The 16,747-nt window shown below is 42.8% G+C and overlaps 1 protein-coding gene across 1 annotated transcript; it reads right to left on the bottom strand.

Moving 5' to 3' along the window:
* Positions 1 to 1,603: 1,603 nt before the first annotated feature.
* On the bottom strand, positions 1,604 to 15,861 carry wdr91 (WD repeat domain 91). Its single transcript, XM_072662325.1, has 16 exons — positions 15,777 to 15,861; positions 15,283 to 15,417; positions 13,556 to 13,735; positions 12,935 to 13,142; positions 12,272 to 12,354; positions 11,214 to 11,320; positions 9,936 to 10,104; positions 8,690 to 8,833; positions 8,377 to 8,558; positions 7,150 to 7,300; positions 6,847 to 6,941; positions 4,607 to 4,766; positions 3,831 to 3,939; positions 3,622 to 3,734; positions 2,798 to 2,995; positions 1,604 to 2,274 (listed from the first exon to the last, which is right to left on the bottom strand). Exons 2-16 carry the CDS (start codon positions 15,403 to 15,405, stop codon positions 2,110 to 2,112), a joined length of 2,187 nt encoding a protein of 728 aa, XP_072518426.1. The 5' UTR covers positions 15,406 to 15,417; positions 15,777 to 15,861; the 3' UTR covers positions 1,604 to 2,109.
* Positions 15,862 to 16,747: the final 886 nt, after the last annotated feature.

Below are 16,747 nucleotides of genomic sequence, written 5' to 3' on the forward strand. Positions count from 1 at the left end.
AACATCAGGTAAATCGTTTTTTTGTATTATTATTATTTTTTATTTTTTTTACACCAAGCAAATAAACAGTAAGATTGTATTAAAATCACACGAGGAAAAACTAAAAAAATATATATATATAATAAAAAAAAAAACACGTGAACGCGTTTAAAAGTGTGGGTCCGCGCATGCGCAGAAGCGCCATGTAGGACTTCTTGATGGGTAGCAGTTCTCGACGAGACACCTGTTGTGCCAGGTGTGCCTCCATAGCGTAGATTAATGGGCAAAGCTGCTGTAGTTAAACTGCTTGGTAGGCTTTTCTGCACCATTTGAGTGTAGGCTGGATATTTGGATAGTTTAAAATCACTAGAAAAAATATTTTTGTATAAAAAAAAAAAAAAAGTAAAAAAGCAAAAAAAAAAGCAAAATAATTGTTTATTATCTATTTATTTATTTAAATGTGTATCTGGATAAAGAGTTGCTATTTAACTTAATCTCTTATTAGTAAGTACAACAATATTATATTGCTGGCATATAAAGCTGATACCAACAGGTAAAGCTAGCTGTCGTGCTCTTGCTATCCGCTATCGAGCTAACCTTGTGCAAGATCAGCAGATCTGAACTGGGATCCAAAGAAAATAATAAAGTGATTCAAAAAAGTAACTATTACTGGATAATTCTGGTTAACAAGTAGCATGCTAGCTACATCGGCATGTTAGCGTATTGGGTCCTACATGGGCCTTCTGTAAGATGGCGGTGAACAGCTTACTTAAGTAGAAATGTTGGATATCTATAATTTACTTTTTTTTTTTTTTACCTTTACTCCTTACATTTTCACCCAATTATCTGCTCATCATTGTTAAAAAAAATAAATAAATAAAAATAAATCAATAAATAAAAGCCCTATCCCGATATATCGCACCATCCGGAAACCCACCATTCATACAATTCTGACTCCCTATTGGTTTGTAAGCAAACTATTGCACCTGCACACGTCCCGTCACACCCCAGCAAGCTCACAGCAGACGTCTGTAGTCTAGTATGAAGACTGTGTCCGTGGCAGAGACTCAAGAGAGCTGCAGTGAAACGTCCCGACTGAGCCCCACATTTCCATTCCAATAAAGCTTATTGATCACACGCCTCTGAAGTCTGACTTTCTGCAGCTTTACAGAACTTCTAGACGACGACTCCTCATATTTTCCTCCATGAAGCTCATGTTGATGCTCAGTAGAGCACAGAGACGCTCCTTTAATAGAGCTGATATTACTGAAATGCTTCATTTTCAATGGGCAGATCTGCAGCTGAAACAGGAGCCTAGTGCAGCCCAACATTTTTAACATCAACATTTTAATAGAACATTCTCCTCATTGTGGCTTTTAGAGAAATTGGTTTTTGGGGAGGGGCACTATAGACCCCTGTGGCGCGGCCTAAGCTTCAGGCCTTTGTTTTCTTTCCATTACTTTTACTTTTCTACTTGAAGTAGTTCTGAAACCAGTACTTTTACACTTTTACTGGAGTAAAAAGCTTCAGTTGATACTATTGAATCTTTTTAAACCCTAGTATCTCCACTTCTACCTGAGTAATGAATGGGTACATGGGTAAACACACACACACACACACATGCTTCTGTTCACATCATTTTAATACTCATTTTGATCTGCATGACGATATGCAAATGTGTAACACTGTGAGAACTGGAGATTTCTGTACACACTAGGCCGACTAAGCTTTTTCCTGCTTCCAGAGACGTATTCAGCGTGAACTAATGCCCTAAACGATCCCTCTGATTAAAGTGAAACCATACCGTTCCATTAGATCTGGTCTGTTTACCATGTTCTCAATGTAAACGTCGTCTGGCATCCTTTAGATCTCAAGCGGGACTGGAACTAGGATCAGAAACACAACCATAACGAAAAAATCCCTATTTGCTGCTTTCTAGACATGGACAGTGGAGCTTACATTTGGTCGTAATTCTGATCTACCGTCCAGTTTGTAACTGGTAGGAGTGACTGGACTAGCTAAGGGTCTAGCAGCTTTGTAGATCCGCGTCCGTAGATCGGAGATCGTAGATCTCAGTTGAGCGGGGCTTAAGGGTTAACTGTAATAAAGGCTGTGGCAGACAGGCTGGGATCAGGGTTTCTGAGCCAGCAGCGTGCTCAATTTGATCTTTCCGTCCATGGAGGCCGTGAGGCACGTCCCACAGTCCACAGCCGAACACCAGTCCACCGTCACGACCGGAGCCTTGTGACCTCCCAGGGACAGCACGCTCTCCAGGCCCGTCTCCCCTTTATTCAGCTGCACAGAGGACGACACAGCACACATATACAAGTTGTTATTACATACAGTAACATTCTACCATATGCAGTCTGAGACGACCTCGAGACGACCCATGGACTCGTGCTCTGCTGACACCACATTCTGACCCTGCCATCTGTGTTCAGGTTCATCAGACCAGGTCCAGTCTTCAACTGCCCCGTGTTGGTGAGCCTGTGCTGAGCCGCTGCGACCTCAGCTTTCTGGTCTTTGCGGCCAGAAGTAGAAACTGATGCGGTTCTTCTGCTGTTGCAGCTCATCCTCCTCAAAGTTGGACATGGTGGTGGTGATCGAGTTCCTCCCCTCTGCCCCAATTCTAATTTTTAGGCCATCATAAGTACCTAAAGGGGCTGACCCGTATCTGTGGGGCTGTATGGACTGCGCCGCTGCCACGCGATTGGCCGATTAAATAACAGCATGAAGGAGCAGGCGTGCCTAATAAAGTGCCTGATGCTAGGCTGCAAGGCGATATCTCGGCGGAGTGCGGGTGTGTGCAGGTGTTTACCCGGTAGATGAGTCCTCCGGAGCTGGAGCAGGTGAGGACGTGCTGCCCTTCAGAGTCGAACGCGAAGAGTCGGCCTCGCGGCACCTGGACCTGCTTGTAGCCGCTGTAGCCCGACAGCACAAACGGCCCCACGGCATCCTGGGATAGCGAGTACTCCGACTGCTTCACGCCAGAGCGGTGGATGTTCCACTGGATGAACTGGAGAGGACAGACAGACAGATAGACAGATAGACAGACAGGCTATTGTGTTTAATGAATAAATGGCTCCACAGAGTTGACTAGAGCAGTAGTGGAGAAAACAAGATAGAGGAGACAGCAGAGAGGGTTAGGAAGTGGCCGTGTGAGAGCAAGATAGAGCAGAGAGGGAGGAGAGAGAGAGAGACAGATGGAGAGTGCGAGAGCAAGATAGAGCGGAGAGTTAGGGAGGAGAGCCAGAGAGAGTGACAGCTTATGAGAGCAAAATTGAGCAGAGAGGAACAGAGGAGAGAGAGAGCTTGTGAGACCAGAGAGAGGGAGAGTGAGAGCTTGCAAGAGCAAGATTGAGCAGAGAGGAAGGGGAGAGAGATAGAGAGAGAGAGAGAGAGAGTGCGAGAGCAAGATTGAACAGAGAAAGAGAGAGACAGAGAGGGAAAGAGAATAGTGAGGAAAGATGGAGAGAGACAGAGAGAGTGAAAGAGAGGGGGGGGGGGAGGCAGGAAAAGGAGAGAGTGGAATAGCACTGGGAGAGAGAGGTAGGGATAAAGTGGAAAGAAGGGGAGAAAGTGAGAGAGAGAGAGAGAGAGAAGGAGTTGTCTAGAGAAGACTCTCACACTGATGGAACTGACCTTGCCGTCCTCCCCGATGCTGAACACAGTGTTCTCATCGTAGCTGAACTCTACGCTGTACACCTCACCATCGTGGGCTTTCCAGCTCATCACACTCTCGTACCGCTGCATATCTGCACAAGACGGTTTCATTTTACCGGTTGGACATCAAAGGTGTGCCACAACAACAACAACAACCAGAGCATTCATTAAAAAACGAAAGGATTTACCGAACAGGCGAATCCTGCCGTCGGCAGCTCCGGTCACCAGCAGGTTCCCATTGTGGTTGAAGGCAGTGCAGTTAACAGCCACGGGGCCGGGCTCCAGAGCAAACTGCAGCTACAACACACACACACACACACACACACTTTTAATGACTTTAACGACTCAACAAGCTAGCAGAACAAAAGAATACTACATGTCCAAATGTTTGTGGACACCCCTTGTAACAAATGCATTCAGCTATTTTGACTTTCTCCCTGTAGAGAAGTACTGCCAATATAATAGGACTCTCTGGGGCAGATAAACACACATGAACCTATTGGGACCACCATGCCGAATGCCAGGCGTGGGCTAGAGGGGTATGTGGAGCTGTGAAAGAACTGGGCTCCCTGGAATGATGGGGCTCCATCCAGTCCCTCTGGAATGGCTGGGGAGTTTGGGATGATGAATGCAATCAAATTCTCACAGTGATGTTCTTCCAAAGTCTAGCAGAAAGCCTTCTTTCGTGAACAACAGAGACAGCTATGTTTTAATAGCCTTGATTTCAGAAGAAACACTGAATGAGCAGGTGTCCCAATACTTTTGTCCTAATGGTACACTTCGTGAGTGCAGATCATGCAGGTTTTGCTGCATTAGACTGGTCCCAACAATCAGCAGCCAGGGGCTCCTCTAAGCAGCTGCCTGGCACCAAGGTGGAGGTCAAGTTAAGGTCTTGACGACCTAGAGGACTTTGAAAGAATTGCTGGAAGGATTGCTAGAAATGCAGCAGACTGTGGAGAGGTACCTGTTGCTTCACTGTCTTGGTGTCCCAGAGCAACAGTTGCCCGGAGACGGGGAGAGATGCACGAGGCATCGTCTCGGTTATGCTCCCTGGACGGGACATGTTCGCCGCCGCTGAGCACACGAAGGACGTCCCGCTGGGACTGCAGGCCAATGACAAGATCCTGCAAAAGACACGCAGACCTTCAAGTGACTTTACAGTTTTGAGCAGATCCTTCAAAATAAGCATTTATGTTAGGACCTGATAAATCACCATGGAAACCGTGCCTCACATCGTTTATTAATATAGTGCTTTCAAGTTCTAATGGCATTAATATCCAGTATGAAGCTCTAATAGCATTAATATCCAGAATGAAGCTCTAATAACATTAATATCCAGTATGAAGTTCTGATGACATTAATATCCAGTATGAAGATCTAATAGCATTAATATCCAGTATGAAGCTCTAATAGCATTAATATCAAGTATGAAGTTTTAATAACATTAATATCCAGAATAAAGTTCCAATAACATTAATATCCAGAATAAAGTTCTAATAGCATTACTATCCAGTATGAAGCTCTAATATCATTAATATCCAGTATGAAGTTCTAATAACATTAATATCCAGTATGAAGCTCTAATAACATTAATATCCAGTATGAAGCTCTAATAACATTACTATCTAGTATGATGCTCTAAAAACATTACTATCCAGTATGAAGCTCTAATAACATTAATATCCAGTATGAAGCTCTAATAACATTAATATCCAGTATGAAACTCTAATAGCATTAATATCCAGTATGAAGCTCTAATAACATTAATATCCAGTATGAAGCTCTTATAACATTAATATCCAGTATGAAACTCTAATAGCATTAATATCCAGTATGAAGCTCTAATAACATTACTATTCAGTATGAAGCTCTAATAACATTAATATCCAGTATGAAACTCTAATAACATTAATATCCAGTATGAATGACATTAATATCCAGTATGAAGCTCTATTAGCATTAATATCCAGTATGAAGCTCTATTAGCATTAATATCCAATATGAAGCTCCAATAGCATTAATATCCAGAATGAAGTTCTAATAGCATTAATATCCAGTATGAAGCTCTAATAACATTAATATCCAGTATGAAGCTCTTATAACATTAATATCCAGTATGAAACTCTAATAGCATTAATATCCAGTATGAAGCTCTAATAACATTAATATCCAGTATGAAGCTCTATTAGCATTAATATCCAGTATGAAGCTCTATTAGCATTAATATCCAATATGAAGCTCCAATAGCATTAATATCCAGAATGAAGTTCTAATAGCATTAATATCCAGTATGAAGCTCTAATAACATTAATATCCAGTATGAAGCTCTAATAGCATTAATATCCAGTATGAAGCTCTAATAACATTAATATCCAGTATGAAGCTCTAATAACATTACTATTCAGTATGAAGCTCTAATAACATTAATATCCAGTATGAAGCTCTAATAACATTACTATCCAGTATGAAGCTCTAATAGCATTACTATCCAGTATGAAGCTCTAATAGCATTAATATCCAGTATGAAGCTCTAATAACATTAATATCCAGTATGAATGACATTAATATCCAGTATGAAGCTCTAATAACATTAATATCCAGTATGAATGACATTAATATCCAGTATGAAGCTCTAATAGCATTAATATCCAGTATGAAGCTCTAATAACATTAATATCCAGTATGAAGCTCTAATAACATTACTATTCAGTATGAAACTCTAATAACATTACTATCCAGTATGAAGCTCTAATAGCATTAATATCCAGTATGAAGCTCTAATAACATTAATATCCAGTATGAATGACATTAATATCCAGTATGAAGCTCTAATAGCATTAATATCCAATATGAAGCTCCAATAGCATTAATATCCAGAATAGTTACTTAATAATGTACATAGACATTTGTAGAATACAACAATTAATATAAAAATAAAAAGAGCTAATAAAATAAAAGTAGATTCATATTAAATATTGATTTAATATTAGCATTATTTGATGTATTATTTTAATATTATTCTTTAAATGAATTAACAAATAGTTTGATATGTGGTCAGGTCTGGACAGCCCTTTTTGAACGAATGAATAAATAAAGTAATGCATAAATGAATGAGCCAATTAATGTATTAATTAAACAATTAATTAACCAATCAAATGAATTCATGTATTTATTTATTTAATATTAATATGCAGAAAGACTTACCGCGGGTGAGCGTCGTCTATGCTCATCTCATACAGATTCTTCTTAGCCTCCGTATCGTAGAGCCTCACGGTGCCGACCCCACTGCCCAACAGCAACTGCAGACCGGTCAACACAACACACAGCCTTACCTTCACACCACAACCAGAGGTCATCATAATAACATCGAAAAATTAAACGATGAACCCCCGTCCTAAACACGAGTACCATGAGAGGACCAGCGTTATTCGGGGGGCTCAGGAGCTCTTAACCTCCGGCTTGCTCCTGTAGGAACGTGTGAAAGAGCATGAGCGGGTGGTCTCTCACCAGTCTGTCTGGCTTGGTGGCCCACTCCAGCGACAGCAGAGGAGATTTGGACATGATGGTGGCTTTGGTCTGCATGATCGGGTTGAAGGACCAAACTTTCACCACACCGTCCACGTCCAGACTGGCCACTCTCCTGCCCGAGCAGTCCACCCTGTCACACAGGAGCACATACAGACGGGTTCGAGAAGAACTGCATGGGCGAATGCCGGACAACACAATGGGCAGACGGAGCTGACATGGTTAAAGGAGCAGTGTGGTAAGAAATCAAATGACCATGATTGGTCACTGAGCCCAGATGCAGTAGATCAGTCAAGACATGTTTGGTGTAGGATGTGTGCTTCTTTGGTCTGAAACGGAAACGCTAGGCTAATGTCGCTAACAAACACTGGAGTTTGACTGTCACCAATCTCATGTCCCTCTCAACTTTAACACGGTTTGACTTACTACAGTCTTAATCCAGAGATCTGGGGCCAATACAGGCATTTTTAATGGATCGGATATCTGCTTTTAAGGGTCCCATCCACTTCCGGTCCTTAGGTTTGCTGTAGTGTTAATGGACGTTAATAGACCCCCCCCCCCCCCCCCCCCCCAACTACCCTAAAAAAAAATAATTACCCAGGGAAAACGCCTGGATCGGCCCCCGATCTCGAGCCACTGGATCAGATTGGGACATCCCTAATTCAGACTTTCAAGTTTAAGCTCTGTTGAGGTTTTTTTTGATTAGCATTTGTCTAAAATCCAAAAATATAGAAGTGAGAGCGAAGCTGAAAGGGAGAAGAAATTGGTGACAATCTAAGCCCAGTGTTAGTTAGCAACATTAGCCTAGCATCTCCGATTTTACACCAAAGAAGCACACGTCAGACACCAAACATGCCTTGGCTGATCTACAGTATCTGGGCTCACAGAGTATCCGTTGTGTGCTTCTTCGGTTTGCAGCGGGAGGCGCTAGGCTAACGTCGCTAACAAACTCTTGACTTAGACTGTCACCAATCTCAACGTCCTCTCAACTAGGCTCTCAAAACACTACGTTTTCCATCTCAGACAAACATCAACTGCTTAGCATAACTGTAAAATAACTGTAAAACTGTAAAATATTACAGAGCATTTCGGTTGCCATAGCGACCTCCACAAACGTTTTGACGTGTTATCGGAAACGCTATCTGGGCAGTTAGTAGGCAAGTGGTATCCCAGGTGTCTCCTTCTCTCAGGCCGTGTGTCAGTGCCTACCTGCAGTGCATGATGGACGAGTGGTGCTCGCCGTACTCCTCCTGACTGAGCTTGATGAAGGGCTGCTCCACCCCTGCCCCGCCCACTTCGCTGCCACCTCGCGCCTGATTGGTGGGGGAGTCTGTGGCCTCACTCTCAGGCTGAGCCTCGTTGTCTGAGCTTTCTGCCCTTTTTTCAGAAGTCTGAGCACACACACACACACACACACACACACACACACACACACGGTTATACACAGTTAAATGTTTAAGCATTAACGCAGTAAAACCGTGGTACTAGATACTAAACCAAAAGGCACTCAGTGGTGTTAGACCTGTGCCTGCTGCTTGGAGAACAGTTCCTTCCTCTCCTTCTCATGGTCCAGTTGTCTCTTCTGTCTGGAGTGACCAGTGATCGGCTCCATGGTCACTGCCAGCTTGGAGTCCTTGGAGGTTGTGGGGTCTTTAACTTTTACTGACTAAAAATAAAAAAATTAAAAAGACAAAATTAAAATCACATCCCCATCCAGAACGAAGGTCCGATCACATCCCCACCTGGAACAAAGTTCCAATCACATCCCCATCCAGAACGAAGGTCCAATCACAACCCCACCTGGAACGAAGTTCCAATCACATCCCCATCCGGAACGAAGGTCCAATCACAGCCACACACAAAAGGAATATCCGATCACATCCCCATCGGGGACAAAAGTACCAGTCACATACCCATTCGGGACAAAAGCTCCAATCACATCCCCATCCGGAACAAAAGTTCCGATCACATCCCCATCCAGAACAAAAGTTCCGATCACATCCCCATCCAGAACAAAAGTTCCGATCACATCCCATCAGGAAACAAAAGTACCAATCACATCCCATCAGGAAACAGAAGTACCAATCACATCCCATCAGGAAACAGAAGTACCAATCACATCCCATCAGGAAACAAAAGTACCAATCACATCCCATCAGGAAACAAAAGTACCAATCACACCCCATCAGGGGCAAAAGTACCAATCACATCCCATCAGGAAACAAAAGTACCAATCACATCCCATCAGGAGCAAAAGTTCCAATCACATCCCATCAGGAGCAAAAGTTCCAATCACATCCCATCAGGGGCAAAAGTTCCAATCACATCCCATCAGGGGCAAAAGTTCCAATCACATCCCATCAGGGGCAAAAGTTCCAATCACATCCCATCAGGAAACAAAAGTACCAATCACATCCCATCAGGAGCAAAAGTTCCAATCACATCCCATCAGGGGCAAAAGTTCCAATCACACCCCATCAGGGGCAAAAGTTCCAATCACACCCCATCAGGGGCAAAAGTTCCAATCACACCCCATCAGGGGCAAAAGTTCCAATCACATCCCATCAGGGGCAAAAGTTCCAATCACATGCCCATCCGGAACAAAAGTTTTGATCACATCCTTATCCGGAACGAAGGTCCAATCAAATCACCACCCAGAAGGAATATTCAGTCACATCCCCATCCGTAACAAACGTTCCAGTCACATCCCCATCCGTAACAAACGTTCCAGTCACATCCCCATCCGTAACAAACAAACAAACTCTTACCTGACTGGCTGTGGGGTCCTTCCTGCCGAGGGCAGCTTGGGTTGGGGAGGAACCGGGAGCCCCCTGAGGCGTTCGGGCCGGGGTTCTTCGACCCTGCGGCAAGAAGGTGGAGAAGAAGTTTCTGGAAGGAGTGGTGGGGTTAGCGGCCCGCTGGCTCGTCACCAGGTCCCTGTGACAAAGACATCACATACACACACACACACACACACACACACACCTCATTCTCCTGAACATGCAAAGACTACACGGTCACTCTGTTACTGGTCCTCATTCACACTGTCCATCAACTTCTGCTGAGTGGACCAATCAATACAAACCTCACCATTCCTGGTAACACACACCCCCAACCCACCCCACACACTCACATACGCAAACACACACAAAACAATAAGGCCTGTGTGAGCTCGGCCACTTTCTGAGAATCAGCAGCTTGCCAAGGGGAGACCGTTAAGACCTAGAAGACCGTCCCTATGCAGTCCCTCAGCCAAGACAGGAAGAAGATGGAACTCCATGTGTGGCCACGTTATCCCCCACTGGACCTCTGGACCTTAAATCCAGAGGTTTCCAGTCCTGGTCATTCAAAGTCTGGAAGCTCCTCTAAACGGACAAAAGTATTGGGACACCTACAGGAGCTTTTGATAGGCATAGGCATTAACATGGTTAGCACTAATAGCAGGTTTGGAACGCAGCCATCAAGTAAGGGAGTTGGTGGTGAAGTACCTAGGAAGGAAGAAATTACACCCGACTCCAACCGAATTCGGTGAGCTTTATACAGCCGTGGCAGCGGGCCTGAATGGAAGCCCTGGATTCAACGATTAAGAGGTGTGTCCCAATACTTTTGTCACTTAGCGTCTCTAAGGAAAAGGGGAAAAAGCATTCGAATCTTGACGTTCAGCCCAACACTGAGCTCAATACAATGTGTCCCCGGTCAGCTGACTTGAGGATCTGGTGGATTCGCTAGCTGCTGAAGGCGAATGCCGAGCTGAAGCGAGAACAGAAACCCGACAAAAACAAGACTGTAGACGGTAGGGAGGGGAAAAATCCCAGCTCAAGGGCACTTTTATTCCCTGTTTAAAAAAAAAAAAAAAGAGTACGGGTAGTACCAGTAGTGTGGGAATAAGTTAAAGATCTGAATTCTGTACAAAGGCTAAAAACAAGGAGTCTTTTCCTTAGTGCAATAATTATTAAAAAAAAAAAAACAAAACAAAAAAAAAAAAAAACACCACCACCCCCATCCCAACAAGAATGGCGCGTCCCGTTCTGAAAGTAGGCCCTCACAGCTCTGTGTCGCCGAGTCGGTCCATGTGCTGGACGTAGGCGGGCAGTTTGTGATGCACCATCTCCTCGGCTTTCTTGGCCTTCGATTCTCCTTGAAGCGCGAACAACTGAAACACAGAGCGAGAGCGGCGAGCGTTAGCTTTCTGGCTATGGTAAAACACTGCTGGGCGTGAGCTTCGCACACCCACTCCTCTCCTGATTGGACGAATGACTCACTGTGGATTCTGAGAGGGATGCACTGATACCATCGTTTCCTTTCAAACACCGATCCCTAAACCTCACGTCTTCCTGTCGACGCCACAACAGCAAGCCTTTCTAACGTAACTACATGATAGGTACACTTTATTGACAAAAGTATTGGGACACCTGCTCGTTTACCATTTACTGAAAGAGATCACCCAGTTACTGTTGGAGTAACTGTCTCTGCTGTACAAGGCAAGGCTTTCTGCTAGACTTTGGAGGAGCATTGCTGTGAGGATTTGATTGTGCTCAGCCATAAGGTCAGCATGTTCAAAATTATTGCATGGAGCACCACCATCATTCCAGAGAACCCAGTTCCAATGCTGCCACATGCTTGGGAGGGGGTTACACCCCTTTAGACCACATCTGGCATTAGGCAGCATGGTACCAACAGGTGCATGTTTGTTAATCTGCTCCAGAGAGTCCTATTCTATTGGCAGTACCTGAGTGAGCAATGGGGGGGGGGGGAGAAGGAGGACCATCCTACCCACCCGGTTTGCTCTCTGGAATTTCCAGCCACCAGGGAATCGAACTGCCGACCTCACGATGATGGAGCCACCTATTATATACACACACTATATGTCCAAATGTTTGTGGACGCCTCTTCTAATGAATGCATTCAGCTACTTCGGCCAGAACGGTAGTGCTGCTAACACTGCGGTAGCTTTTCTAGCAGCACGATTGCGATGCTAATGGTGGCAAAGGTGCAGGTGAAGGCGTAGGTACGGTTAACTGGCTACTCTGCACAGACTCTCCTGGTGAGGCCGAATAGGTGTGTGTGTGTGTGTGTGTGGGGTGGGGGGATGTTAGTGCCTCACCAGCTGCCGCAGCTGTTCGCTCTCCTCTTGGATGCTGGTGGTCTTCTGCACTTCAGCATCAAAGCTCAGGAGGACTGGCTGGGGTGGGGATATTAAGGAGCTTCACAGTAGAACAACAACCTACGGCCAAACATTTGGAGACACCTAGCTTTTCAGAATTACACTCACTGGCTTGTGCTTCCAGACTGGCCACTTTATTAGAAACACCTACTAGCTTGTGCTTCCAGACTGGCCACTTTATTAGAAACACCTACTAGCTTGTGCTTCCACTCGCTGGCCACTTTATTAGAAACACCTACTAGTTTGTGTTTCCACTCGCTGGCCATTTTATTAGGAACACCTTTTGCCTTGTGCTGGTCAGTTTCTGACAACGGGGTTTCTGCCGTTGTCCAGATGTTACTGGGGTTTGTGGTCCATTCCACCACCAAAAAACATCTGGCCAGGTGCAGCTCTGTGGTGAAGAACTGGCCACTGATGAAAGACTAATACAAAGATGACCGATGAGCTGCAGTCTCTAACTGCACAACAACAAGGTGGAATTACAGGGTACAGGGGTTTCCGATAAAGTGGCCGGGGAGTGTTTTTTTTAAATACTAATTAATTATGCAGAAACCTTGTGGTGGTTAACCGTCAGGTCAGGCAGAGGCACTGGGGTAAGGATATGCATGCACTGGAAGAGAACGCTGAGGAAGTTGTGGAGCGAGACGAGGAAAGTGTCGGCCCACTGGCGGGAGAAATACGGCGAAAAGGCCGGGTTCTGCTCCGGCACCGGGATGAAGGGCAAAACGAACCAATCCCGCCACTCTGCCTGTCCCTGCAGCTCAGCCGCCTGCTTCTGGAAAAACTCCTGAGTCTTCTCCTGATTCTTCATCTGAGGAGGACAAAGACATTCCACATTAACCTCAATCATTAGTGACCATCAATCGGTCAATAAACCGGGGTATAGCATGAGCCGTCACGTTAAGGGCCTGTAAGCTGAGAGGTGGGATCGCCATGAGAATCAATGAGCCTCAGTGGTTCATCGGTTGCCCACTGTCCACCGACCCCACAAGACCTGCCTGATGTTTTGCAGATGTTCTGACCCAGTTATCTAGCCATCACAGTCTGGTTCCTGCTTCCAACACATCACCTTCAGAACCCGACCGGTCATTTGCTGCCTAATATATTTATCCCAACCCTTGACCCCTTGGCGCCATTGGAACCAGATCATCCATGTGGTTCATTAGATGTGAGAGAAGGACAAACCTGAGGTCAGCAAACAGCAGCCTCTAGGTAAAAGCCTACCTGTATGGTGTGCACAAGGTAGTAGCGGAAGAGGCTGGTCCTCAGCTTGTTGACTGTGGGCCTGTAGACGTCCTCCAGCCTGGAGAACAGCCTGCGGTCCAGGTAGCCCCAGTAGTCCTTCAGTCCCGCCAGGTCAAAGCTCTGAATGAAGTGCTGGAGCTGCTCAATTATTTTATCAACCTGCGACAAACGTTGGTAACAGTTATCAGTATAGTCCCCAAAATTGTTAAAGAAATTCCCACTTATAAATAAAAATGAAAATACAGTATCAGTAACACAGTAATAACAATAATAATAACAAATCATAATCTTAATGATAACAAAAACAAATAAATTATAAACAAAATAAAAACTGACTTTTAGATAAAATGGGTAAAGTTCCAAGTTATATATAAAAATAATAATACTATATCAATAACACTATTATAATTATACTACTACTACTAATAATAATAATAATAATAATAATAACTAAAACACAAAAACAAACAAATCCATTATAAACAAAAAAACTGAATTTTAGATAATTACCCAAATTGTTATAGAAATGCAAAATTATAAATAAAAATGATACTATATCAATTACACTATAATTTAATAACAAAAAACAAAATTATAAACAAAATAAAAACTGAATCTCAGATAATTCCCCACAATTGTTAAAGAAATCCAAACTATATACTATCAATATCACTATAATAATAATAACAATAATAATAATAACAAAAACAACAAAACGTATAAACAAAATAAAAACATAATTTCAGATAATTTGCCAAACCTGGTAAAGAAATTCCACATTATAAATAAAAATAATAGTACTATATCAATAACATAATAATAATAATAATAATAATAATAACAAAAACAAAAAATCCATTATAAAAAAAATATTTTACATAATTCCCCAAAATTGTTAGAGATATGCAAAGTTATGAATAAAAATATACTATACCAATAACACTATAATAATAATAATAATAATAATAACACAAATCAATATAAATATAAACAAAATTAAAACTGAATTTTGGATAATTCCCCAAAATTGTTTAAGAAACTTCATATTACAAATAAAAATGATACAAATTATTTTCACAAAATAAAATATAAACAAGTAGTGTAAACAAAATAACAAGAATTATAGATAATTCCCCAAAATGGGTAAAGAAATTCCCAGTTACAAACAAAAATGATAATACTATATCAATAACACTATATTAATAATAATAATAATAATTATAGTAATAATAACAGTATAAACAAAACAGAATTTCTTATCATTACCCAACATTATTTAAGATATTCCACTATTTCTATTTCTGCTTAAGATGTAAACCATCACCAAGACACAAATATAACAAATTTTACTAACTAAACCCAAACCCACACTAAACCCACCCACGTCATCCAGGTTTTATACGTAATGCTGACCAGGTACAACAGTGGCAGATCTGATCAGGACCTTTTTCCCTTGGGAACTACTTTTTGCTGCAAAACTGCACCTGTATCCCTCCACCATGTCAACAATATGCCATTAAAAGCACATTTTAGGCCCGAAATCATCTCAAACCTCTCTGATCGATGAGTATATGGTGTAAGAACTTTCCGTAAGGGAGCTTTAAGGGGTCCAGACTTCTGGTCCCAGTCACAATGATCCTGGCTCGGTGGGTTTCTCTAGAACCCACCCAACCCCACTCTGACGCTGTGTGCCTATGGATGCCTACCCGGAACCCTTTCTCCTTGTCAGCCTTGATTTCTGAATCCAGGTGTTTGAGGGCACTGGTGAAGCCTCTGTAGATCAGATACTCCTTCACAAGATCATCAGTCCTTTCCACAGCAGATGCCATTTTTGCATGTTCCTGCAAGAGAAAGAGCAAATATGTTCGATTAAATATGTAATTAATGTTTTATTTTGATCAATATATTCAATAAAGCTTGTAAAGTTGCAGTAGATAAAAGCAGATGAGTTTTTTGGGGTTTTTTTCTGACGTCTTATTGTAATTGTCCGTTCCACCTTAAATAGTGCAGCAGTTACATTCTGGCGCCTCAGGCGCCAGAATGTAACTGCTGCACTATTTAAGGTGGAACGGACAATTACAACAACACGAAGCTTAATGCAGCAAAACTCAACTGCAAGCTCTTCTAAACTTCCCAAACCACAAATAAACGTTCACGGACGTTTAAATACCCCGTTACGACCTTAAAAACACGCACTTACCGCACGCAAATGACGATATTAGCGTTAAAAATCCGCCCCAATGCTTCCTACATGCCGTCCCTGCTGCTCGTCATGTGATTGAGCTCAAGGCAGGTCAGCTGACCCTGGCTGCGTTTCTCCGCCCGCCCGACAGATGGCGCGCATGTTTTAGGCAGGGCTGTAGCGCGAGCGTTATGTAGGCTTATAGTTTATCGATTTATTACTAATATTAATACTTATTAATACTATTAAGTCAATATTTTAACTTTAATAATACCAGTAAAACAATACATACAAAGTATGCTAAGCTAATTTCCCCAAAATGAGCTTGGTAAATAAGTACACGAAATAAGTACACAAAACACAATAAAAATAATAAACAAACATATTTTGTGGACATTAAAGGTGTTTTATGGGACTAAATTGATCAATCTGAGGGAATGTGTTTAAATAAGGGATGTAAACGTTCGCCTTTGGTGTTAGCAAGGCCTTGACTAGCTGTTGTTGACGTTTTTGAGATAAAACGAATAAACGAAAACACTGTGTGGACATTTCCGACTTTCTCAGTTTTTATAGCAATAAACTGATAAATTCAGAAGGCATCTGTTCAGAAACGTATCCCAAACGTTTGCCCAAGCTACATTCAGCGGTAACTGGTGCCTGGGTTTGCTAGGCTTCGGCTAGCAGTTGTTGTTGTCGTTGTTGACGACGATTGAATCCTCATAACTGCCCTGGTTGCACTACTTAGCCTCCATTTTCTCGTATCTACATAATAACCAGATCTTTGACTTTCAACTACTGGCGCCAGGATAGTCAGTAAAGGCCAGTGGCGATAGCGATGGCATGATAGCGATGTTAACACTTTCAATAAATAGGAATTCCCATTGCCATTGTGGTAATGCAACAACGCTACTGCGCTACAGCATCGCTAGCACGCCTATGGTGTTTGCAAGGCCTTGACTAGCTGTTGTTGACGTGTTTAAGAATATATG

The sequence above is a fragment of the Salminus brasiliensis genome, chromosome 18, assembly GCF_030463535.1.
Source record: "Salminus brasiliensis chromosome 18, fSalBra1.hap2, whole genome shotgun sequence".
NCBI lineage: Eukaryota > Metazoa > Chordata > Actinopteri > Characiformes > Bryconidae > Salminus > Salminus brasiliensis.